The 27739-nt window shown below is 37.8% G+C and overlaps 1 protein-coding gene across 2 annotated transcripts in view; it reads left to right on the forward strand.

Moving 5' to 3' along the window:
- Positions 1-27739, forward strand: part of P4HA1 (prolyl 4-hydroxylase subunit alpha 1) — a 63802-nt gene that overhangs the window by 14436 nt on the left and 21627 nt on the right. The window contains exons 2-9 of one of the 2 annotated variants that reach the window (XM_084904953.1): positions 3744-3851; positions 6871-6967; positions 8123-8274; positions 10647-10784; positions 13479-13718; positions 16012-16208; positions 19254-19430; positions 19882-19952. In XM_084904953.1, coding sequence (XP_084761079.1) covers positions 3764-3851; positions 6871-6967; positions 8123-8274; positions 10647-10784; positions 13479-13718; positions 16012-16208; positions 19254-19430; positions 19882-19952 — 1160 coding nt within the window. In that variant the 5' untranslated portion in view covers positions 3744-3763. Of the gene's footprint in view, positions 1-3743; positions 3852-6870; positions 6968-8122; positions 8275-10646; positions 10785-13478; positions 13719-16011; positions 16209-19253; positions 19431-19881; positions 19953-20958; positions 21030-27739 lie in introns of both variants that reach the window. The other variant, XM_084904952.1, reaches the window with a different exon arrangement.

A 27739-nucleotide genomic window follows, 5' to 3' on the forward strand; every position in this document is an offset into this window, starting at 1 on the left:
GTATATTTTACCATTGATTTTTAGGGAGAGTATAGAGAGCGAGAGCGAGAGTGAGAGAGAGAAACATCGATGTGAGAGAAACGCATAGTTTGATTGCCTCCTGCACAAGTTACCCGGGGTGGGGAGAAGCCTGTGACTGAGGTACTTGACCTTGACCAGAATCCAACCAGGGACTCTTGTCCGAAGGCCAGTACTCTTATCCACTGAGGCAAACTGGCTAGGATTTACATTTGTTTTTTTTTAAACATATGCAAACCTAAATTATTTTGTGTATTTATTGATTTTTTTTTTAAAGAGAGAGATGAGGGGGAAAGGAAGAGAGAGAGAAAAACATCAATGTGAGAGCAAACCATCCATCAGCTGCCTCCTGGGATGGAGGCTCAACTTGGGCATGTGCCTGAACGGGAACTGAACCAGCAACCTTTCCAGGCCTGGGATGATACCCAACCGAGCTACATTGGCCAGGGCTGTTTTGTGCATTTAAATACCATCCGGCTATTAGTAGGTTGTTTATTCATTTTTAAATTTAGGAATTCTCTGCTTTGAGAGATCAGTATCTTTTTTTGTTTGTTTTTATTTTATTTTTTGTTGACTATATCTCTTTAATCCATCTAGAATTTATTTTGTAGCATGATTTCCAAAGGTATGTTTAGTCTCCATATGATTAATGCTTTTAATTTTTATAGTCTATAATTTTATTTATTTTTAAAATATATTTTTATTGGTTTCAGAGAGGAAGAGAGAGAAACATCAATGATGAGAGAGAATCATTGATCTGCTGCCTCCAGCACACCCCTTACTGGGGATCGAGCCCACAACCAGACATGTGCCCCTGACCAGAATCGAACCTGGGACCCTTGAGTCCATAGGCCGATGCTCTATTCACTGAGCAAAATCGGCTAGGGCAGCTCTATCATTTTAAAATGCAATTTTCAAGCTTCTTTTTAGTAATGTGTGTAGACTAATTGGTTCTTGATTCATTGTAAGGCTTAAGGATGAGGAAAGATGACAGAAATTTTACTGACAGAATATATTTTAGCAATGAAAAACTGATAATAACCTCTTATCTGACAAATCTATACTTTCTTATTAAACATTAGACAACATTTCTGATTTAGCCTACGTCTAGTACAGCAAAATTTGTATTTTCTGGAAATAACATTTACTTATGAAGAAAATTATGTCAGAAACCTATTTAAAGTGAGAAGATTCTAGACTCTTCAGACAGTCCAGGATTTTGAAAAAGCCTTGTGCTTTGGCCGGAGCCCAGGAGAGGAAGTGAGTCTGCAGCTGCAACATTCTAGAAGCTTTCCAAAGACTTACTGTAAAGCAGCCAAGAGAGCAGTGGATTTTACTACTGTGTGGTTCTGGAAGTATCTGGAAGTTTGCAGCAAACTTGAGGGAGGAGACTAAGGAGTACTTCCAGAATGTCGGTTTCTCTGGTGATCTATTTTATTGGGATTCGAATTAGGAAAGTGGGTTTTACTTTGTTTTGGGAACAGGTTGCTTTCCACAGTGGACTTGAACCTGCTGAAGTCTCTCAGGAAGAGTCAGACAGAGGTGCCTGCACAAAAAATAGATTGACAGGTCAGAGTAACCAGTGGCTTGTGCTGGGGCAAATGGAACTGTGATGGTAACTTAGTTTCCTGTAAGGTAGTAAGAAGGACTTAAAGTCCATGTATGTGATGGAAAAGGAGCAAGAGAAGAAATCCATCAGGGCATTTTGGGAAGGCAGGGTAAAGTCCTTCTGTTGGTTATTGATATCTGCAGTCACTATGTAGAATACATTCTAGAAAGATTGCTATCGGATGAGTTAAAAAGAACGGCTGTGCTGCCAGGTTAAAAAAAAAAAAAAAAAAAAAAGCCTCAGCTATGTACGAGGCCGAGGATTTTTACATAGAACACAGTAGATAAGAAACTCAACATCGAATCCTTTGAGAGAAATTACCAGCTTAAATTGACAGGGCTGTTTATTCTTTTTTGGATTCTGTGCAACTTTTTAAAAATAACAGCTTTGCTGAGATATAATTCATACTCCATACAAATTATATGTTCATAATTTAGTACTTTCACAATGTTCTTCAACCATCAGTCTATACATTCAATTTTAGAAATCTTTCATCACCCCCAAATCCACAACTTTCAATTTAACTTATTTAAAAAAATATATACTTTTAATGTATTTTATTGATTGTTTATGGAGAGGAGGTAAGAGGGATAGAAGGTTAGAAACATCAATGAGAGAGACACATCAATCAGCTGCCTCCTGCATACTCCCCACTGGGGATATGCCTGCAACCAAGATACATGCCCTTGACTAGAATCAAAACTAGGACCCTTCAGTCCACAGGGCAACGCTCTACACCACATGTGTCAAACACAAGGCCCGCGGGCCAAATCCAGCCCGCCAGGCCTTGCAATGTGGCCCGCACCGCGCTGTCATCACTGCACTCCGCTGTCAGTTTATGACATTGTCAGTTTATGACTGTTCAGTAAATCATTCGGCCCGCGATTTAGGCTGGATTTTAGATTTTGGCCCCTTCTCTGATTGAGTTCGACACCCCTACTCTACACACTGAGCCAAACCAGTTAGGGCTTAAAATATATTTTTATTGGTTTCAGTGAGGAAGGGAGAGGGAGAGAGAGATAAAAACATCAATGATGAGAGAGAATCACTGATCAGCTACTTCCTGCATACACCCTACAGGGGACCAAACCCTTAAAGGGGGCATGTGCCCTTACAGGGAATCTGAACTGTGACCTCCTGATTCATAGATTGATGCTCAACCACTGAGCCACGCTGGCCTGGTTAATTTATTTTATTTTTTTAATTTTTTAAATTAAATTATTATCTCTGTACATATACCATTGCCCCCCCTCCCCATATATGCCCTCCCTCCCCAGAGTTTTATGTCCATTGGTTGTACTTATATGCATGTATACAAATCCTTCGGTTGATCTCTTATCTTCCTCAGATCTCCCTACCCTCCCTGCTGTAATTTGACAGTCTGCTTGTTGCTTTAATTGAATTTATTTTAAAATTTAATACTGTCTGGCTGGTGTGGGTCAGTGGATAGCGTTGGCCTGCGGACCGAAGGGTCCCGAGTTTGATTTCTGTCAGGGTACATGCCTGGGTTGCAGTAGGGGGCATGCAAGCAGCAGCTGATCAATGCTTCTCTCCCATCATTGATATTTCTCTCTTTCCCTCTCTCTTCTTTCCTGAAAGAAAAAATTAATACTATATAGGGAAAGGATGGATTAAGTTGGAAATTAGAGGATTAATCAGAAATCTCTGAAACTTTCTTCCACTTTAAAACATACTTTTAACATTTTAGAATGCATTTTGGTAATATTTAAATTAAAGTAGAATATCTCATGGGAAATTGATGGTTTAGCTCAGATCACAGAGAGTTATTTTTCAGGCTATATGAAAGCTATTACTCATTTACTCTAATTGTAGTAGTTAGTATTAAGGAGAAAATAAACTCAGGTTGACTTGTTAAGCATAAATTATCAGGTGATAACAAACGTCTTTTTTTAATATGAAAACTCAAGTTAGTACTCTAATTATATAAAAAATAAGATAGTGGCACTTATTAAATAATTAAATCCATTTGCAAGCATTAGCAACAGTTCCATGGGCAACCTTGGGGTCTGACTTACATTTCTTATATAAGAAAAATAAGTGAGGAACTTTTCCTGCTCTTTTAAAAAATTTTGTAATGGCCATATTTTTCTTGCAGGTGTGTGAAGCTGTAAAATTATGACTTCCAAGATGATCCGGTATATTTTAATTGTAGGGATTCTACTTCCCCAGTCTTTGGCCCATCCAGGCTTTTTTACTTCAATTGGTAAGTCTGAACTCTTTTTTTGGTTTGTATTGTTTTTGCATTTAAAATTTTCCTTTTTTTTTTTTTTTTTTAAGTCAGTAAAAATCAATACACTGTCTTTCCAGGGACTGAAGCATTGCTTTAGTCCCTGCCCCACTAAAAGATACTCTGTTTTATAAATTAATTTTTCCATTATTATTATTATTATTATTATTAATTTATTTTGTTAATCCTCACCCGAGGATATTTTTCCATTGATTTTTTTTAGGAAGAGTAGAAGAGAGAGGAAAAGACAGAGAGAGAAACATCACTGTGAGAGAAGCACACTGATTGGTTGCCTCCTGCACAAGCCCTGACCAGAGCCCAGGCTGGGGAGGAGCCTGCAACCAAGGTACATGCCCTTGACTGGAATCAAAACTGGGGACCCTGTGGTCTGCAGGCCAATGCTCTATCCACTGAGCCAAACCAGCTAGAGCTTGTTTTTCTTTAAATACATATATATATATATATATATATATATATATATATATATATATATTTTTTTTTTTTATTACAAAAGCAATTCATTTACAGGTTAGAAACTAAATTAAAATTTAGGAAAACATAACCAAGAAAATTCTGAACATGTAATTTAATGCATATACTTTATTTAAGACTCTACTATGAATACTATTAATTTTTTCCTACATCATAATTTTTAAAAAATAGAGACCATGATATCATTACACATAATATATATATTTAAAATGTTTTCATTGATTTATTTTTTTAGAGAGGAAGGGAGAGGGATGGAGAGATTAGAAACATTGATGAGAGAGAAAAATCATCAATCGGCTGCCTATTTCATGTCCCCTATGGGGATTGAGTCTGCAACCTGGGTATATGACTTGACTGGGAATAGAACCAAGAAACCTTTTGATCCATGGGGTGATGCTCAACCACTGAGCCACACTGGCTGGGCCTACATCATAATTTTAAAAAAAATCTTTGAAGAATTGTAAAAATAACATTGATTAAAGGGGAAAAATTAGGGTATGTGCACTATTAGACATCCACATGTCCTCTTTCCCCAGAAACAATTCCTCATGGGTTTATGTACATTCTCTTATATTTTCCTGTGTGCATGCTACCTCTGTCTTAAAGCTGACGTTTCCTTCCTTCTGTTGACCAGACCATGAGTGATTGTAGAGCTAACTAAAACACAAGTAATTTCAGAATATAAAATGATGAATTCTCTCATCCAATTGTAAATAAGTACGGATTATTTGATTTTCGGTTGTGACGAATACTTTGTTAGTGTAGTTTTTACTTCTGGATTAAAATTTTAATTCTAATTAGCTTCAGAAGTTTTTTAAAAAGGTGCCCTGGCTGGTGTGGTTGAGCCTTGTCCCTTGCAACCAGAGGTCTCCAGTTTGATTTCCAGTCAGGGAACATGCTCAGGTTTCGGGCTCGGTCCCCAGTAGGTGACATGCAGCAGACAGCTGAAGGATGTTTCTCTCATTGATGTTTCTCTCTCTTTCTCTCCCTAAAATAAAAACATATTTTAAACATACAAATAAATAAAAGGTGAGGGAGGAGTTGGGAAAGAAGCGACATTGACCCTTGGAAAGTAGTGTTGTTATATTTTTATTAAATACTGGAGGCCCTGTGCGTGAAATTCGTGCACAGGGAGGAGGGTGTCCCTCAGCCAGGCCTGCACCCTCTCCAATCTGGGACATCTTGGGGGATGTCTGATTGCTGGTTTAGGCCTGATCCAACAGGGGTAACCAGCAGTCAGACATCCCTCTCACAATCCAGAACTGCTGGCTCCTTAATCTCTCACCTGCTTGATCATCCCCAACTGCTCCCCTGCCAGCCTGATCACTGCCTATCTACTCCCCTGCCAGCCTCATGGCCCCAACTGCCTTCACCACACACTGATCCGATCTCGCCCCCAACTGCCCTCCCCTGGTGGCCTGATCACCCCTAACTGCTTGCTCCCCTTCACTGGCCTGATCTCACCCCTAACTGCTTGCTCCACTTCACTGGCCTGATCTCACCCCTAACTGCTTGCTCCCGTCGGCCTGATTGCCTCTAACCTCCTCTGAGTCGCCCCCACCACTGTGGCTTTGTCCGGAAGGAAGTTGGACATTTGTAAGATGTCCAGTTGACCTGGTCTAATTAGCATAGTACCCTTTTATTAGTATAGATGTTTTTATTGACTTCAGAGAGGAAGGGAGAGAGAGATATAGAAACATCATTGATGAGAGAGAATCATTGATTGGCTGCTTACTGCATGCCCCCCTCTTGGGGATTGAGCCAACAACCCAGGCATGTGCCCTTGACTGGAATCGAACCCAGGACTCTTTAGTCCACAGGCCGGTGCTCTAACCACTGAACCAAACCAGCTAGAGCTGTTGTTGCATTTTCAGATGAAAAGATAATTTGCCAGTACAGTTCAAGCTTGTAAAACTAAGTAGCTTGAAAATTAGTATTGGAACACACGAGTAGAAACATTTTTGGCTTTATTTTTATTTATCTGGTTAAAAAGATAGAAAAATATGCTCTCTCCAACATATCTGATTCATGCCAGTTAAATTGACTCATAGCATGAAGCATTCTTGATGATTATTAAACTAGAGGCTCAGTGCACAAAATTCATGCACTTGAGTGGGGGGTCCCTCAGCCTGGCCTGCATGCTCTCGCAGTCTGGGATACTTCAGGGGATGTCCGATTGATGGCTTAGGCCCATCAGCCAGACATCCATAGCACTGCTGTGGAGGCAGAAGAGGCTCCTGCCGCTGCCACTATGCTCACCAGCTGTTAGCCCAGCTCAGTGCTTCTGGCTGAGTAGCGCTTCCCCTGTGGGAGTGCACTGACCACCAGGGGGCAGCTTCTGCATTGAGTGTCTGTCCCCTGGTGGTCAGTGGGCATCATAGCGACCAGTCATTCCCCTGTTCGATCTATTTGCATGTTAGCCTTTTATTATATAGGAGGATTAGTCCAAATTACTTGTGCTGATGAATATGGGTATTTGCTAAACTATCTTTCTTCTCTTTAGGTCAGATGACTGATTTGATTCATACAGAGAAAGATCTGGTGACTTCCCTGAAAGACTATATTAAGGCAGAAGAAGATAAATTAGAACAAATAAAAAAGTAAGCTAAGTTTTATTTATTATGTCTTCTTTCTAGAGCTAAAACATTTGAGTAGAAATTAAAGCCATCAGACTTAAAAAGCCAGCGGAAATGGCTTAAACAGGAGCACAGAAAACTAGTTAGCCCTGGGCCAAAAGTTCACATGGAAGAACATCGGTTGAGATAATATAAATGGGTATGGGTTATTGAGGGACAGTTTTTAAAATGGTTCCTAATAGCTTCTGTTTTCTAACCTCCCTAATCAAGCTTCTTTCTGGAGCAGTTCCCCAATTCTACTTATCTTTCCCTCCTGTGGTTCCATTCTAGAGATTACAGTGATAAGTGTGGTTAGTATTATTTAATTTATATAGTTTTTCCTCAAATGGTAATTTATTTTTATTTGTTTTATTTTTAAAATATATTTTATTGATTTTTTTACAGAGAGAAAGGGAGAAGGATAGAGAGTTAGAAACATCAATGAGAGAGAAACATCGACCAGCTGCCTCCTGCACACTCTCTACTGAGGATGTGCCAGCAGCCAAGGCACATGCCCTTGACTGGAATCGAACCTGGGACCCTCCAGTCTGCAGGCCGATGCTCTATCCACTGAGCCAAACTGGTTAGGGCGGTAATTTATTTTTAATTGACTCAGGTTCATAGTTAATCCTAACTTGAGGATTACTATCTTTTTTTAATGAGTAGCTAAGTAATCAGTTGTTTTTTTTGTTTGTTTGTTTTTTTAAATATAGTTCCTAGGTAATGAATGTGAACTTTTGGTGAATGTTTGATTTAAATGGAGATATAACTGAATTTGGATTGAGCTAATTTGTACTTTGTAATAATCAGTTATTTGGCGTTAAGGACCTGAAGGGAAAGGAATTTTTAGACTATTACTAGAGGGATCCAATCATAATTTTTACTAAGATAGTTTCATTTACTGTAACTACCTGGGAGAAACAAAACAAAACAAAAAGTCTTGTAGTTATATTGATTCTGCCATTCTAGATTTTACCCATAAGAGAATTTTGCTTTTTAAAAAACCTTCATAATTTTACTTTTAAAAATAATTTTTAGATATTGTTTTAATTATAATAAAAACCCTGTAATGTAGTCTCTTTTTATTTTTTAGTGCTTTACTAAATTGTGTTTTTCTTTCTATACATCTTACACATATAGATGGGCAGAGAAGTTAGATCGGCTAACTAGCACAGCGACAAAAGATCCAGAAGGATTTGTTGGGCACCCTGTAAATGCATTCAAGTTAATGAAACGTCTGAATACTGAGTGGAGCGAGTTGGAGAATCTAGTCCTTAAGGATATGTCAGATGGTAAGATTATTGAGCTCAAAAAGTAAGGCACTATTGCTACCGCCTGCAGAAATGCCAAAAGTAGCGATCTATTCAGTTCCCAGAACATCAGTGTTCATTGTTGTAACTGAATTATTGCTGGGATATATTTGGTCTGATCAGAGTTAATTTATTCTAGATCCCAAATTTCTTGATAAAAAATAAAGATGAATAAAAACTGGAAACAAAGAACTAAAAATAAAACTTCATTGTCAAAACAAGTAATCTTTGCTGTGACTAACACTACTGCTTTTTGCTTTGAAATCTACAAATGTGAATTCATTATTTGGCATATAGCTTCGTTTCTGAAGGTAGTCCTTTTCATTTTATTTAAAAAAATATATTTTTGTTGATTTCAGAAAGGGAGAAGGAGAGATTGAAACATCAGTGATGAGAGAATCATTGAATTGCTGCCTCTTGCACCCTCCCTACTGGGTACTGAGCCCGAAACCCAGGCATGAGCTCTTTTCTGGAATTGAACCCTGGACCCTTCAGTTTGCAGGCCGATGCTCAGTCCACTGAGTGAAACCGGCTAGGGCAATCTTAGGATTACCTTCAGACTGTAGAAATTGAAGGATATTGGCTTTGACTTGTGCTAGAGCTATGTCTGTTCTTTTCCTGCACATTAAAAGGACTACTTATCCTTTAAAAATGTATTTATAAAGTCAGCATATTAATTGTATTGAAGGGTATGAATGATCCCAAATAAATCTTCAAAAACGTACTTTATCATGAATTATATATAGTTGCACCCAATTGAAGAATTCCAGTATTAATGGTGGTTTTGTAATTCTGTTTATTTTTTTAAAATTTGGGGTAAACCTTATTTTCTAATCAATTTTTAATGTATTGGAAGTAGTGGTACTTTATTTATTTATTTATTTTAAAAATATATTTTATTGATTTTGTACAGAGAGGAAGGGAGAGAGATAGAGAGTTAGAAACATCGATGAGAGAGAGTCATCGATCAGCTGCCTCTTGCACACCCCCTACTGGGTGGTGCCCGCAACCAAGGCACATGCCTTTGACCGGAATCGAACCCGGGACCCTTCAGTCCCCAAGCCGACGCTCTATCCATTGAGCCAAACCGGTCCCGGCAGTAGTGGTACTTTATAAGAAAAAGTGTTAGCAGTATTCAACATAGTATTTTGAAACCTAGGATTGTTTTACTTAGTGTAGACAGTAAATTTTAAAATGGAGGTTGCAAACAGTAATAATGAATGTTTTTGTAGTTGAAACAATAAATTGTAATTTAAGATATTTAATACAGACACAGAAAACAAGATCTGAAGTTTAAGGAAGTAAAGAGATTATGCTTAGTACATAGTAGAGGCTCAAATATCTGTTGAATTACTGAAGGTTGCAAAAATTTTTTTTTTTAAAAGGGGGGGAGAAAATTGAGTTAGCTGTATAGATGAAATATTGCAAGGGTGTTTACAAGTATTTATGAGCAGTAAACTAAATTATTTATCATAGGATAGGAAACCTTGAAAAGAAAAATTAAGGCAAGAACTATGGATACTTCACAATGAGAGGAAATAACTGAATATTTTCACTCTTATAAAACAACATGAGAACATTATAAAGGTCATAAAGAAATATTCATTCACTTATTTAAAAATTCTTAAATAATGAACCTTTTATAAGGTAAACCTTGAGACCTTGACATTTTAATTGTGGTAGTCATTCAAGAGAGGATTTTGTTTTGGGGCATAAAAAATATAATTATCTGTAAAACTTGCTTATAAAATTCCATAATTGTGACTGAGAGCTGCCCTTAAAACTAAAAAATATATACTTGATGAATACTATAGTCAATAATTAAGTATATCTAAATATATTTTAATAAACTAGTTTACCAGATAATCTTAAATATATAATTAATAATTCTCCCCTTAAACAATTCCACCAAACTTTGTATTTTTATGTTTATATAATGTGTGGCACATGGAAGAAGAAAAAACAGAATTTAAGAGCATACTTACTATCTGTTATCTGAAAGTATAATTGGTTGCTAATTGAATATCATTTTCAAATCCATAAATGTGTTCATTTATCAAGCTTAGTGGAGCCTATGTTGTATAACGAAAAGTTCAGTTATTATGTTAGTTGATCTTTGTCTGCTTACACACAGACCTAATTTATGCAGTGACCTTGGGTAAGCAACATGGGAAAGGGCTTGGGAAGGCTGATGGAGTTAGAGGCACGTCACGTCTGATTCAGTGCAGCTGTTTTCTCATTGAGCATGTGGAACACAGTATGGTGGAAAATTATAATAAAATCAGTTTTGAAAAATCTGATTTAGAAATTTGAAGTCTCTGAATTGCTCGAGCCTTTCTCTCTCTTATTTCAAGGCTTCATCTCTAACCTAACCATTCAGAGACAGTACTTCCCTAATGATGAAGATCAGGTTGGGGCCGCCAAAGCCCTGTTGCGTCTCCAGGACACCTACAATTTGGATACAGATACCATCTCAAAGGGTAATCTTCCAGGTAAGCATTCTTAGCCTATAAAACGCCTAACAACTGGCTTCTCTGTGCAAAACGGTTTTGCAGTATACCTTGGTGTTTTAATTTAATTTATTGATATGCCCTATTTTAGTCCTTCATATTTATTTCTCCTCTCTGCTGCAGCCCGGGTCATTAATTCCATAGTATTTTATTCAGGCTCTCTTCTGGGTTTATTACTTTATTTTTATGTTATTTCTAACTTGCTGCTTAACCTGACCAATAAGTTTTCATTTTATTGATTACATTTATTATTTCTGAAAGTTCTATTTTTTTCCTACTCAAATTTGGTCGTTTTTAGGGTATCTTATATGTTCATATATTCTATTTTTTTCTTTACTTAAACATTTTATTCATAGTTATTTTGTATTCTTAACTGATAACACCAATATCTAAAGAACTTGGGGATGCCTAGTATTGTTTTTTAAATGTTTTTATTTTTTGCTCACAGTAGCTTTTTAATCATGGAGTGTGTGCACTTGTTCAGATTGTATGTGGGAATATTGCAAAATCTGAGAGTTTTTTTTGGATGGTAAGCAGAAAGGATTGATGTTTATTTTTTAAAATGTGAATACTTAGAGAATACTTAGACTTCATCAAAGTTAAAACTTCTGTTCTTCTAAGAACACCATAAGAAAGTGAAAAGACACTGGAATAAAACATCACGAATAGCCTCGGTTACCCTGGCTGGGTGCTCAGTGGTTAGAACGTCAGCCTTCAGATTGAAGGGCCATGGCTTCGGTTTCCGGTTAAGGGGATTTACCTTGGTTGCAGGCTCGATCTCCTGCCCTGGATGGGGTGCGAACAGGAGGCAACAAACCAATGTCTCTCTCTTTCATGGATGTTTTTTTCTCTCTCACTTCCCTGTCCACCTCTTTCTTCTACTCACTCTAAAAAACAAACAAACAAACAAAAAAAAACAATGGAAAATATATCCTCAGGTGAGATGAAAAAAGAATAGCCTTGGCCAGTGGTGCTCAGTGGCTTAGTGTCGGACTGCACACTGAAGGGTTGTGGATTTGATTCCCAGTCAAGGGCAGGTACCTGGGTTGCAGGTTCAATCCCTGGCCCCAATCAGGCTGCATATGGGAGACAGCTGATTGATATGTCTCTCTCATACCAATGTCTTTCCTTCCCTCCCCTCCCTCCCTCCCTCCCTCCCTCCCTCCCTCCCTCCCTCCCTCCCTCCCTCCCTCCCTCCCTCCCTCCCTCTCTCTCTCCCACTCTCCCTTCCTCCCTCCCTGCCTCCCTGCCTCCCTCCCTCCCTTCCTCGGGTTCTCTTCCTCCCTTCCACTCTCTCTAAAAAAAATCAGAAGAATATCCTTGGGTGAGGATTAAAAAAAAAAAAATCAAGAATAGTTAAAAGAAAATGAAAAGACAATCCCAAGTGTAGGTAAAAAATATTTGAAAATCATATATCTGATAAGGAACTTGTATCTAGAATAAGTAAAGAACTCTTAATAATTAGTAATAAAAAGACAACCAAAATTTTAAATGAACAAAGGATTTGAACATACATTTTTCCAGAATGATATACAAATGGACAATAAGTATGTGGACAGATATTCAACATCATCATTAGGGAAATACAATAAAACTATAGTGAAATACTACTTCATGCCTGCCAGAGTGGCTATAATAAAAAAGATGGACAATGACAAGAATTGGAGAGGGTATGGAGAAATTGGAAACCTCATATATTGCTGTTGGGGTTATAAAATGGGGTAGCCACTTTGGAAAATAGTTTGGTAGATTCTGAAAATGTCAAACATAGAGTTGCCATAGGACCCAGTTATTCTACTCAAGAGTAATAAAAACATTTGTCCGTACAAAAACTTGTATACCAATGTACATAAAAGCCAGAGAAATGGAAACAACTAATATAGTCTCCATAGAGTGGACTATTTGGCAATTAAAAGGATGCTACAACATGGGTGAACCTTGAAAACATTGTGTTGAGTGAAAAAGGCCAGTCACAAAAGAACAAATGTTTCATGATATTATTTATATGACATAACCATAACAGGCAAGTCTATGGATACACAAAGTAGATTAGTGGTTGTCTAGAGCTGGGATCGGGAGGGGGAGAAGATGAGTAGTGACTACGAATGGTGACGGTTTCCTTTTTGGGGTGATGAAAACACTTTAAAATTAGATTATGGTGATGGTTGCACAACTCTGTGAATATACCAAGAACTATTATATTTTTTTAAATGGGTGAACTTTATGGTATGTAAATTACATATCATTAATGTTGAAAGGGAAGGAGAAGGAGGAGGTAGGGAACCAATTGACAGGTTTGCTTCTCTGCCTCTCCATCCATCTCTTGTCCAGATGGCTGGTAGGAGGAAGATGGATGTATCTCACACGGAGCACATGATGAGTGCTGCTCTGTTAGAAAATTGCACATTTCAACTTAATTGGTGTTTCATTTTGGTATGCTGGCTGATAGTTGAAATCTTCGGATATCTAGGTCCCAAGTCCACTAGATTCTTGCCATTTCTCATTACCTTGTAATTTTTTTCTCCGTTTATAAATTTAGGATAATTCCTGCTTTCCTCCCCCAGAGGATTGTTGTGAAATTCAAATGAAAGTGAGATAGCACTTTGAAAGCTGTATAGTCCTAAATAAATGGGTAGCATTAAGAGTCCTAAAGTGCTCTGTATTTTCTTTCCGTAGGAGTAAAGCACAAATCTTTTCTAACAGTTGAGGACTGTTTTGAGTTGGGCAAAGTGGCCTACACAGAAGCAGATTATTACCATACAGAACTGTGGATGGAACAGGCACTCAGGCAGCTGGATGAAGGCGAGGTTTCTGCCACCGATAAGGTCTCTGTCCTAGATTATTTGAGCTACGCCGTGTACCAGCAGGGAGACCTCGATAAGGCACTGTTGCTTACAAAGAAGCTTCTTGAACTAGGTATGTTAACTTGACATAGTTCAAGGTGATAGATGTATTTCTCATCATATAGCTGTGGTACTTTTTATTTGTTAGAATTCAAGCACCTTCTTTGTCAGACATTCTTGATCCTCTTTCTGATTACCCTATGAATAAATGACAATTGATTTTTCTCACCTAGTAGTTCTACAACAGTGGTGTTTCTCTGCTCTGTCCTCTTCAGGAATTTCAAAATTGGACCTAGTCTAGCTAACTCAGTCAAAAATGTTTATTTACCATGTTGCTACATTAAATATTAACTAGTTTCCTTTGAAGGGTGTTTTTGGTTAATTGCATTTCATATTAAGATGATAGAAAAATGTAATAGCATATGAGGATTTTACAACTAGTATGATATTTTGGACAGAGTTGTAGTGTTTCTCTACAAATGATCCAGGGAACACGTGCCTCAGAACTACTTGGATATTTATTAGAAATGAAAATTCCTTGAGCTCTACCCTAGACATACTAAATCAGAACCTCTGGAGGTAAAGTTGTATGCTAATACATTCTGGTGGCCTTTGGTGTACAATGAAGCTTTAAACTTTAATAAAGTTAATATTTTTATGAATAGATGAATATATATATATATATATGTTAGAAGAGTGAAACAGTTCAAAAAGATTGGCCATCAGGAAGTGAACTTTTGGTAATTAGGTTATTATATCTTACTTGAATGAATAAATTGAGATATTGGTTCAAGTAGCCTCCCCCTCCACCCCCCCGCCAGTATTTTTCCCCCTTTTGACTTAAGAAAAAAAAAAACTTTACTCATTGTAGGAAAATTGCTTTTTTTAAAAAAAAAATTTTATTGTTGAAAATATTACATATATTTCCCTTTTACTCCCCAGCCTTCCCCTGCCCCCACCCCAGGCCTTCACCACCCTATTGTTGTCTGTGTCCATGGGCCATGCATAGATGCATACAAGGTCTTTGGTTGATTACCTCCTACCCATCCACCCTCCCCCGCCTTCCATGCTCCATGTCTCTGGATCCACTCCGTTCATCAGGTTATTTTGTTACTTAGATTCCACATATGCGTGAGATCGTGTGATACTTGTCTTTCTCTGACTGGCTTATTTCACTTAGCATGGTACCCTCCAGGTCCCTCCATGCTATCTCAAAGGGTAAGATATTCTTCTTTTTTACTGCTGTATTTTATTTATACTATGTATTCCATAGTATAAATGTACCACAGGTTTTTTATCCACTCATCTACTGATGGGCACTTGGGCTATTTCCAGATCTTAGCTATTGTAAATTGTGCTGTTGTGTAATAGGGGTGCATACATTCTTTCTGATTGGTGTTTCTGGTTTCTTAGGATATATTTCATTGTAGGAAAGTTTTAAAAATAGAAAAAAATATGGATGTCATCCATAAGCCAATCATCCAAAGATACCTACCTACAAATTTTATTTATATCCTTGTTGTATATACCCCCTTCACCCACATACTTCCCCCCATACAAAATTAGGCTTATGTTGTATACTACAACATATATTGTGAGCAATTTCTCAAAGATAAGAAATGTTTTAGAAATAAGACTAGATTTCCTAAATACGTCAACTAATGTCACAAGTAAAGTTCCTACAAACTCTCCTGCCGCTTTTGTTTGTGTGTGTGGTGGTGGTTTTTCTCTTGGATGGGTGGAGTAAGTCCTCTTTCCTCAACTGAGACATAGCTAAAAATTATGACTAGCAATTCAGAGGTATTTAGTGGATTCCGGCTTAATTTGAAAATTACATCTTTAGTTTCTCTTTTCTGTCTCATTTAGAATTTTGGGGCTAAAATCCACTCAGCCCTCGGAAGTAGGCTGTGTTCTACATTTATAATTTATCTGTGGTAAAGGTTGCTTTTGAACTTACACAGTGTCTTCCCCATGGTAATTACATTTCAGTCTCAGAAAAAATCTTTTCCATTGCTTAAAAAAAAAGGATGAGAAATATTTAAAAAATCCATTTGACATCAAAATTATCATAGTTCCTTTAGCTAATTAATAAGTTCTCAAAGTAGAAGCAGTTATTTGCTACTTTGAAATAAATGGCCGCTTCTGTCTCCAGAACTCTCTATAGGGTGACTGTGTGTGCTGCTTTCCTTGGGGCAGTACTGGTTTACACCTGTTGTTTGGCATAGTAATTTTTACCAGTGCCGCCTTTCACTCTCGAAAGCATACTGGTTTGGAAGGTAAATTGTATGGCCCTCTATTTTATATTATTGTATCCTGATGTTTTCACAATAAGTTTCTTCATGGATGTGCTCTTTCTCTTCTAATAGATCCTGAACATCAGAGAGCTAATGGTAACTTAAAGTATTTTGAGTATATAATGGCTAAAGACAAAGATGCCAATAAATCTACTTCAGATGACCCATCTGATCAGAAACCCACGCTGAAGAAAAAAGGGGCGGCTGTGGATTACCTGCCGGAGAGACAGAAGTACGAAATGCTGTGCCGTGGGGAGGGTATCAAAATGGTAAAGTGGAAAAGCCAATTGTGTGTGTGTGACTGTGTGTGTATGTGTTTGTACATAGTTTCAGAGAGAATCAGGTTCTTTTATATTTAAGTCTATGTGATAAAAATCAGAATTACTGCATGAAGTATTGTAGTATGCCACATCACCTTATTGTGAGGCTCACACTTAAAATGCTCCAAGTGTTAATAAAATAGCTCTAAAATAAAGCCTGTGAATCATACACCATTCCATGCAATTTTGGTAATATTACCCTTTTCATAGATTAAAAGGTGAAGGGTCAGATAATACGAGGAAAGTGATTAAGTTTTTTTCTTATATCTTTTAAAAAATTGATTTTAGAGAGGAAGGAAGGGGAAGAGGGAGAGAGGGAGAGAGAGAGAAAGAGAGAGAGATACATTGATTGGCTGTCAATGTATGTGCCCTGACTGGGGATTGAACCCACAACCTTTTGGTGCATGGGACGACACTCCAACCAACTGAGCCACACCAGCCAGAGCTTCTTATATCTTAATACAAAGGAGATTTCAGCAGTCTTAAATAGAAATAATATACCTTCCTAATCTATCCTCTGAAACAATGGATTGATCTATACAATAATCTCTTATGATTTTGCTCCTACTCAACCTTGACAGGATGGTTTAGTGAAACGTTTGTCTATTTCAGAAATATTAAAAATGCAGAAAGACTTTTAAGAGATTTTGGCTTTAACTTTTCTTTAAAATACTAACATATGTCTATAAATATCCCTTTATTTATTGTGTTGTTATATTTATGCATTTGTAACTCAAAGTACCGTACTTTAGGATGGTGCTAGATAATAGGCCCAAAACAAAAGCATTCAAGTCTGGGAAGCATGGGTTTTTGTTCAGCCTCAGTACTTTTCAGAGCCCTTTTACATTAATGTGCGCTCTGGGTGTGCTATACAGTGCTTCCCAACATTAGCTGGCAACGGGCCCCTCTTTTAAGGTACTGGTGTTCAGTTGAAGGTTGGCATAAGTGGGAGGAAGTGAATTAGTGAATTTTAAAAGTAAGTGTAAACATTTGGATACGTAGTGTTCAACTTTTTCTCTACTACTGATAAACTCAGGCTGGGCTTTATGTTTGGTATTGTTGAGTTTTTTAAAAAAAATATATATTTTATTGATTTTTTACAGAGAGGAAGAGAGAGAGAGAGTTAGAAACATCGACGAGAGAGAGTCATCCATCAACTGCCTCTTGCACCCCCCCCCCCCCCCCCCCACCGGAGATGTGCCTGCAACCAAGGTACATGCCCTTGACTGGAATCGAACCCGGGACCTTTCAGTCCGCAGTCCGACGCTCTACCACTGAGCCAAACCGGTTTCGGCAAGATCTTGATATTTGATTATTTGCTGTGGACAGCATCACCTTTAACAGCAAAAAACCGATCATATTTTTGTTGACATCTTTGGGTGTTTTAAGTTGATGAAGTCCTAGAAGAGCAAGTCTACTTTTTCTTTAGGAGCTTATAGTAAAGACAAGGATAATAACACTTTGCTAGACTCATGAAACTTCTTAAAAAATGTTACATCTAAATATTTTAGTATATTTTGAAGATAAGGACTGTTAAAAAAAAAATAACCACAATACCATTATCACACCTAACAGAATTCACAGTGGTTCCATTAAATCATCAAAATCTAGTTAAGTATTCAAATTTCAAATAGTACATGTTTGTTTTTTATTTTTTAATCCTCACCTGAGAATATTTTTCCATTGATTTTTAGAGAGTAGAAGAGAGAGGGAAAGACAGAGAGAAACACTGATATGAAAGAGGCACATTGATTGGTTGCCTCTTGCATGAGCCTGGGCCAGGGAGGAGCTTGCAACTGAGGTATGTGCCCTTGACCAGGATTGAACCTGGGACCCTTCAGTCTGTAGGCCGACTCCCTATCCACCGAGCCAAAAAGGCTAGACAGCACATGTTTTTTATTGCTCTTAATAACTCTTAAAGAAGAGAGCAATAAGTATGAAACACTAATCTGCTAATTTGTCAGTTTGTTGTTGTGACACACACATGCCAAACCTGCTCAAGATCAAAGGAGCATTCTTTTTCTCAGAATAAGTTCATATCATTATTAGGTAAAACATTTATTTGATATGAGACTTTGGATTTTATTCTAGGTGAATAAAGTACATGGAGAATAAACATGAATCTTTGTTTTAGTATGTTAATTAATATTAGTAGTTTAATAACTTATTTTCTCTTGTTTAGAGCTACCCATTTTTATCTTGGCTTAAAAAAAAAACCAACCTTTAAAAAAAATTTTTTTTTGCCGTAAGCATTTAACTGAGAGGTTGTTTTTTGTTGTTGTTGTTGTTTTTTTGTTGTTGTTGTTTTGTTTTTAGCAAAAGCTGATTAAGTTTTTTATTTTTGTTTTGTTTTCCTTTTAGAAACTTTATATTTCAGAGTGTTGCCCAGTTACTTTGTGAAGTTTAGAGCAATGCTGATAATTTATTTCATATTTACATAAACAATTATATGAAATAATACCTGAATTTTATATTTTATAACACCTGAATTTTATTTTGACGAGAGGAGGGTAAAAAGAAAAACCCTACCTTTTTTCTTATTTAGGGTCTACCATCTCTCTCCCAGAAAATAATAAATTTTTAAATCCTGAAGGTCCTGTCCTAGCTCGTTTGACTCAGTGGATAGAGTGTTGGCCTCAGGCTGAAGGGTCCTGGGTTTGATTCCAGCCAAGGGCACATGCCTAGGTTGCAGGCTCAGTCCCCCATAGCAAGTGTGCAGGAGGCAGCCGGTCAGTGATTCTCTCTCATCATTGATGTTTCTGGCTCGCTCTCCCTCTCTCTCCTCTCTCAAATCAATAAAAATGTATATTAAAAAAAATCCTGAACTCCTGTTTGATGCAAAGTATTTGTAAAGAACTGGTTTTGTTTTGGTCTTCTTCCACAGATAACTTTGTGTGTACATGAGCATGATTACTGTTTCTTATCTGCATAGGAGCAAGCATTAAAAATATTATTACTCTAATATATTTGTCATCTTTTTAACTTTATGTTTAGACTCCTCGGAGACAGAAAAAACTCTTTTGCCGCTACCATGATGGAAACCGGAATCCCAAGTTCATTCTGGCTCCCGCCAAACAGGAGGATGAGTGGGACAAGCCTCGTATTGTTCGTTTCCATGATATTATTTCTGATGCAGAAATTGAAATTGTCAAAGATCTAGCAAAACCAAGGGTAAATAACTTTTCCCCCTCTTAATTTATATTAGCCTTGTTAAATAGTATCACTAAAAAAAAAAAAAAAAAAAAAAATTAAAATCAGAAGTTTGGAATGGATCATTAATTACAAATAACCATTCTTATAACTATAAATTAGACTTCAAATTTTAGAAATTTATTTTTCTCACTGTCACATCCTATAACCATTGAAAGAAATTTAATTTTTAATCTCTTCAAGTACCCTCTATTTATGCAAAATAAAACATTTAAAAAAAATTTTTAAAAATATATAGAAAACCTGAAAAAACCATATGGGCTTTCAAAGCTCAACACAAGGTGATTGGAAGTCTATAGAGCTATTTTCTATTTTCAGCTTCCATTATAAAAATCCGAGAATTCTGACTGGTTGGGTAAATGTGATTCATTTTTGTTTTGTAATGCAAGTATTTTGATGGTTGGCTTCACAGCTGAGGCGAGCCACCATTTCAAATCCAATAACAGGAGTCTTGGAGACGGTACATTACAGAATTAGCAAAAGGTAAGAGATGTGTATGCTGCATATTTTGATCTCTAATGAGTGTTTTTGTACATCCTACAGGAATTATTCATTTCAAGGAAGTAGGTCATTTTCAGTCTCCAGCTCCGGTCACCGCCTGTTCATACACACATGGATAAACTGCTTCGTGTTTCACAGGTCTTTCCCATCAACTAGAAGTTCTGTTTTTAATTTTTAATTGGTCTGTTATTTTTAGGGAATTAATAGGCTTTGCATCTCTATTCTGGTCAGGAATTAAATGTCCAAGATTTGGCTTGATACTTGTTTTCTTTTTCCCTCTTCTTGCCAAGGGGGAGAAAAAGCAAAAGCAGCGGTCTTTGTTTATGCAGCTCTCTTAACATTCATAAATGCTGCTGTGAACTCACACCAGCCTTCATGGTGATGGTTTTGGCATTTGTTCATACGTCTTGTAAAATACCATTGTCAATTTGGAGTAAACTGTATTTCTCCTGTTGGAGTTTTTATTTTAAAAAACTTGCTGACTTAAAAGTTGGCGATGGAAAGAACAGTTATTTTTCTGCTCTCTCTTCCAGCTGCTATTACTTGTGAATTATTTGCCTTTTATTTTGCCAGAGAAACTTAACAACAGTTTTGTCTTGGTGAGAGTTTAAAAAAATGAATTTAAAGAGACTACTAATTATTCTTTTGTCATATATTTAAAGAACGTTCAACTTCTAAATTTGAGAAAGTTCCTGTGAAACCCAGTGCTATATAAGTCATTTACATACAGCTTCAAATGATTTCTTTTAAAAAAAGTGAAAGGACAATAAATATACAACAAAAATTTGTCAACTCGTTCTCTCTTGATTCGGAAGTGGCTTTTCTATTTGCCATCTTTCTAAATGTTTTTGCTGATTTGAAACCATTACCTACCATCCAGACCAATCTGAACCTTCCAATCACCTGTGGCTGGGCAAAACAAAATCAAACAAAAGTCCAAAATTGCCTGCTACATGAGTAAGTGCTGTCCTTTCTCTTTTTTTTGTAGCTGAGCCGAGCTACAGTACATGACCCTGAGACTGGAAAATTGACCACAGCACAGTACAGAGTGTCTAAGAGGTAAGGGAGTAATGGAGAGAACTGGAGTCATACTTGGACCATTTCTTTATTGAAAATCTAATTTTCATAAAACTCATGATATGGTTTCAGAGACCTGGCTGTTAGGCATAGGTGTTGGATGACAACCATACCTGACTGTTCATGGTGGACTAATAAACATAGTTATGGGGCAATTATTAGAGATTTATTAAATTTCAAAATCTCTGGCCGGTGTGGCTCAGTTGGTTGTAACATTAAAAGGTTGTGGGTTCAATTCCCCATCAGGGCACATACCCAGGTTGCAGTTCAGTTCCAGTCCTGATGTGTAAGGGACGCAACCGATTGATGTTCCGCTATTCCCCTCTCTCCCTCCTTTCCTCCCTCTGCCCCCCCCCCTTTCTTTCTTTTCCCCTTCCCTCCCTTCCCCCTCTAAAATAATTAATAGTAACAAAAACACCCTGCTGGGACTCCCCAAACCCTGCCAGCGAAGGGAAGTTGTGTTCTCATATTGAAGGGGGTTTAAAGATTCTCCATAGAACAGGCCTAACTTGGTCTGTACATTAAAGTGGGTTTAAAACCTCTGGGCAACCTAGCTGTTGGTATTAAGAAAGTAAGTGTCTTTAAAGATGATAAACAAATCCTTTGCAAATCCATTGGTTTTAAATTCTTTCACTTTTTTTTAAATATATATTTTATTGATTCTTTACAGAGAAGAAGGGAGAGAGATAGAGAGCTAGAAACATTGATGAGAGAGAAACATCGACCAGCTGCCTTCTGCACACCCCTACTGGGGATGTGCCCGCAACCAACATACATGCCCTTGACCGGAATCGAACCTGGGACCTTTCAGTCTGCAGACTGACGCTCTACCGCTGAGCCAAACCGGTTTCGGCAAATTCTTTCACTTTAATAATATTTAAAGAGAATCTACCAAAATCTAGATCACTGAAATAATTTTTAATAATAACTGTGATTTATGTATTTAAGGTAAAAGCTCACAGAATAAGTTATATTATTCCAACAGAACTCCTTTTCCATCTACTTAATTATGTAAAGGTTTCTGAGATATCATAAAAATGAAAATCTTATATAATAAAAATGTAATATGCAAATGGTTATTATGTGGTGAAGCTTAACGACCGGCCACATGATGACTGGGTCACGGATTAGCAGGAGGGTGGGACAGTGAGCTACAGGAGGACGGCAGCAAGCTATAGCTACAAGCAGGCCACGGAGAGCTGCTGGCACACGATTCGTGTGCAGGGCTACTAGTAGAAATATAATTGAGCTGAATTCAGTCTCATTCTAGCAACAAGAATTTATCCACAGGTACAATACCTAATTGACAATAACAAAATAAGCCCAATCCATCTCAAAAGGAATATTTTAATATATCTTTACTTCTTATATTTGATAATGATTGTTTAATCATGTTATTTAGATTAACTGTATTACTAATAATTATAAATCATTCCAGAAGACATTTTTAACACTTAGACCTTTGTTATAGGAGATTTATACTTTATCAATTTGCATAGATATTTTTGTAGAGAAGTATTTTATGCAATAAAAGTGTAGTATGCAAATCTACCAAATGGCAGAAAGACCGGTCGGTGGGAGGTGGGGCTGGCAAGCAGGTGGTGCCAGGCCAGTCAAGGCACGTGCTAGTGGGGGATAGTGATAGGGGGAAGGTAGTGGCAGCCAGCTGCTGTGGAGGGGCGATGGAGGGGTGGGGCAGCTGCTCACCGGCTGGTGCTGTCCCCTGATCGGCCCATCTGGTCGCCTCCCACAGAGGGAGGCCAGACTACAGCTTAAGCTCTTTCCAGGAGTAGGCCTAAGGTGTTAGTCGGACATCCCCTGAGGACTCCTGGACTGTGAGAGGGCACAGGCTGGGCTGAGGGACCACCTCCCCTCCCCCCCAAGTACATGAATTTTTGTGCACTGGGCCTCTAGTAATATGACAAAAAACAACTTTTAGGCATAGGAATATATGGCTCTAGGACAGGGCTTCTCAACCTCAGTACTCTGGGTATTTTGGATCAGATAATTCTTTGTCATTGGGAGCTGTCCTGAGCTTTGTAGGATGTTGAACAGCATCTTTGGCTTCTACCCACTCGATGCCAGTAACTCTCTTCACCCCAGTTGTGACAGTCAACAATGTCTCCAGACATTGCCAAATGGCCCCTGGTAGGCAAATCACCATCACCAGCCCCCAGGACTCCACTTCTCCACCCTGTTGAGAACCACAGTTCTAGGATAAGAATGGAATTAAAATGAAAGTCCAAGGGGGAAAAAATGATGTAAAATTGTTAAATATTAAAAATCACTTTATTCATATATCTTTTTTAATATGTATATATTTTTTAATGATTTGAGAGAGAAAGGGAGGCGGGGTGGAAGAAACATCAATGATGAGAGAGAATCGTTGATTGGCTGCCTCCTGCGTGCCCATTTCTGGGGATTGAGTCTGCAACATGGGCACATGTCCTTGATCAGAATTGAACCTGGGACCCTTCAGTCTGCAGACTAATGATTTATCCACTGAGCCAAACTGGCTAGGGCTATTTATGTGGTTTTTTAAAGTGGATGATGGAGGGCATTAAATCATTATGGTAGAGTCTATTGGATATATTAAAAAGTCATCATTTTTCAGAAATTACCACTATTTTCATCCTTTGAAACTAATATGTTAAAAAATATTAGTTGTCAACTAGAAAATTGTACAAAAGAGTACATAGATTTTTAAAACTATTTTAGGAGGTACTCAAATGAAAAAGACTTGAATATTACTGCTGTTAAGTCATAGTACTAGGAAGGCTGGAGGGATTGTGTTGATGTTTCCTTATTCTTTTGGGGCAGAGCTTTATGTTCTTCATATATTAACTTTCATCATCCTAACATATCCTGGTTTCTTGACTGTCTACCCTATACTATTACCTTCCCCCTTGCCCCAATAATATTATTTTGACTCAGGAGCACTAATAGATGATAGGATTTGCAGAAACTAATTTGTATTATGTGTCATGTCTAAAAATATTAATCTCATCTATTTTCAAAAATAGTAACTTAAGGCATTACATATTTTATCAGAGATTATTGCATGATTTTTAGGCATTTTTACTGTCTTAAAGCTTATAAATATTTAAATTCTCCAGACTTGGATGCTTTTAGGAAGCATATGAAACAAAATTTAATGAACTTAGTGTTTTGGAAGTCATTTTTCACTTATACAGTGCACCTTTTGAAGAAATATCCAGTCCAGAGTCTTTGGACTCTTACCAACAAGTCAGTATAAATTATTTTTGGAAAGGTGATTAAAAACATTTTTTTCATTGAGAACTAAATATTTCTAAACATTTTGAACTTATTTTTTAAATATTCTAATTTTATAGTTCTGAGAAGCAATTTTATTAAGTTTCTGAGAAAGACACAACCATTATATTATATACTAGAGGCCTGGTGCACGGATTCATGCACTGGTGGAGTCCCTCGGCCTGGCCTTCAGGGATCAGGCTAAAACCGCCTCTCCAACATCCCCCAAGGGGTCCTGTATTGCAAGAGGGTAGTTCTCAGGTGACGTACTCCAGAATCAGGCTCCCTCCTCTCTGGTGCTGGGTGCATCACCCAAGAACCACAGCTGCCAAGTCACGGCAGCTTGGCAGCTCCTGTGTTGAGCATCTGCCCCCTGGTGGTCATTGCAAATCATAGCTACCGGTCGGACAGTCATTTAGGCTTTTATAAATATATAGATAGCAGCAGAAAATATTTAGTGAGTAGCATTAGAAGTCTGAGTAACACCAGAATAAATTCACCCAGTCATGGCATAGTATACAAAATATGTGTGTGTTCCTGTTTAAAACATCCTAGTTAAAAGGAATTCCATAACACAGTGATTTTATCTTTACTCTTGGGAAAATACTTTGAAAAATAAAATATATGCCCAGCCAGTGTCGCTCAGTGGTTGAGCATTGGCCCATGAACCAGGAAGTCATGGTTCAATTTTGGGTCAGGGCACATGCCCAGCTTGCAGGTTCGATTCCCTATAGTGGGTATACAGGAGGCTGCCAATCCATGATTCTCTCTCCTCATTGATGTTTCTATCCCTCTCTCCACCATCTTCTCTCTGAAGTAAGTAAAAACATTTAAAACATAAAATAAAATATATGTTGAAAGAGAGGGTCTTACCTATTAGAGAGGATTTTACTCCATAAAATGTTCAATACAATTCAGATTTTAACAAAGAAAGAGATTCTACTATTTGGGGGATTTAATAGGTACGTTGAGATATTTTCTAGCCATCACTGTAAGTCAGAATTTTGAAGATTCCTACAAGCGGAATAGTGAGTGTTTTATGTTTCCTTCATAAATCAAACCTCAGAAAAAGGCATCTAAATGCAGAGTAAAAGAATTTATGTGTATTAATGCTAATTAATCTCCCTTGTACTGGGAACATCTGTATTTTGAAAGGGTCAGAAGGGAATTTCAAATATCCATATTTTGAGAAATTTCTAAGTGATGACGTCATCTTCTCTGGAAGTAAAAACATGTTCCAGTATATAGCAAATAGATTTTTTTGAGGGGAAAAGTATGTGTGGAAATCCATTACTGTTTAAAAATCATAAAGTTTTTATTTACTTTATTGACTATGAACTTTTAGCACACCATCTCTGTCTTTGCCAATATTTAAAAAAAAACCTTAAATATTTACTACAGCTATTTAATGGAGGAGCTAATGATTTTGGCTAAATCAGAGGAATGGAATTTTAGTATTTTGAAAAGTAAGCATTCTGTTATGTGTACCAAAAAGACATTTGAACTATGAGCTCATAAAATCCAGTTAAACTATTATAAATGAGATATGCAAATAAATAATCTGTGTGGTAGAAAAAGCTGATTTTTTTCTGTTGGGTTATTTTTGGAAGTGGTCTTTTTTTTTACACTGGAGTACAGATTTTCTACAATAAGATTTTATTGTGCTTGAAATTTAATTTACCCATGTTAATAAGGAACAAACACAGTATAAAAGTATATTAATATTTTTACAATAGAGACAGATAAATAGCTTTGATTGGCTTCAGTTTTTTAAAAATTGGCATAACTTTTAACAACAGCATTAGCCTCTATTGGGTTGATCAGTGCTTCTCAGATAACAGAACTGGACAGATCTATAATATTGCTCTGTAATTGACCACTAAGGTGAAAGGGTCTGGATGGTTAGCCTTTTGTTGTTAACTCACGCACTTAGACACAAAAATTTGGCAAGTTTTGTCCTCTGTAACTGGTACTTTGGGCCCTGAGTGATCTTTTTTTGGGGAAATCACATGGTGTGCTATACACCCGAAACTAATCTTATATAATAAAGAGTGTGATATGCAAATTGACCCTCACACCCTTGCACAAGATGGCCGCCACCATGTGGTCAAAGATGGCTGCTACAAAATGGCCAGCGGGGGAGGGTAGTTGTAGGGGATCAGGCCAACAGGGGAAGGCAGTTAGGGGGGGATTAGGCCTGCAGGGGAGGCAGTTGGGGGTGATCAGGCCTGCAGGGGAAGGCAGTTAGGGGGGGACCAGATTGGCAGGGGAGGGCAGTTGAGGGGGGACCAGGCCTGCAGGGGAGGGCAGTTGGGGGCAACCGGGCTTGCAGGGGAGGACAGTTGGGGGCAATCAGGCCTGCAGGGGAGCAGTTAGGTGTTGATCAGGCTGGTAGGGGAGTGGTTGGGTGATTAGGCTGGCTGGCAGGAGAGCAGTTGGTAGCCAGCAGTCCCTGGATTGTGAGAGGGATGTCTGACTTGAGTCGGGCATCGCATGAGGGGTCCCAGATTGGAGAGGGTGCAGGCTGGGCTGAGGGACACCCTCCCCTCACCCATGCACCGGGCCTCTAATACAAAATAATGAATGTAAACTGCAATTGAATGAATGAATGAATAGAAATGTTTAAAAAATCACATAATGGCCCTAGCCAGTCTGGCTCAGTGGATAGTGTGTTGGTCTGAGAATTAAAGGCTCCCGGGTTCGATTCCTATCAAGGGCATATACAGTAAGTAGGTCCTTGGGTTACATTGGAGATCTGTTTCTACGGCAGGACGTAACACAAATTTTGCCGTAAGTTGGAACCCACCTACATAAGCACCTACGACACTCACATGGAGCACTTTGCATTTCCTGGGTAGCTAATAATATTTAGTTCTTACATTTATGTCTTTAAAACCTTTTTTATTTTTTAAAATTTAATAAATCTCTATTGTTCAGATTATTATAATTGTTTCTCCTTTATCCTCCCTATAGCTCCCCTCCACCCAGTTCCCACCCCACCCTCTGCCCTTACCTCCCCCTTCCCCCCGTCTTCATCCATAGGTGTACAATTTTTGTCCAGTCTCTTTCTGCACCCCCACACTCCTTTTCCCCTGAGAATTACCAGTCCACTCCCTTTCTATGCCTCTGATTCTATTCACCAGTTTATTCTGTTCTTCAGATTTGCTATTTAGCTCTTACATTTATGTCTTTAAAACCTTTTTAATTATTTTTCATATAGTGAGAGTTACAGGCCTAACTTCTTTCTTTTGAATGTGCTTATCCAGTGTCCCAGAACCAGTTGTTGCCTATAACAAGCATTTCTTACTTTTGCAAAATGTGAATTAAAAGACTGAAATGGTAGTTGCTAGAATGGCAAAGGGAAGGTGTTCTTACGGGTAGCAGGAGACTTCAGACTGAAGAATGAGCAGGCATTGCCA

The sequence above is a fragment of the Pipistrellus hanaki genome (genome assembly GCF_964339955.1).
Source record: "Pipistrellus hanaki genome assembly, chromosome: 14".
NCBI classification, from domain to species: Eukaryota; Metazoa; Chordata; class Mammalia; order Chiroptera; family Vespertilionidae; genus Pipistrellus; species Pipistrellus hanaki.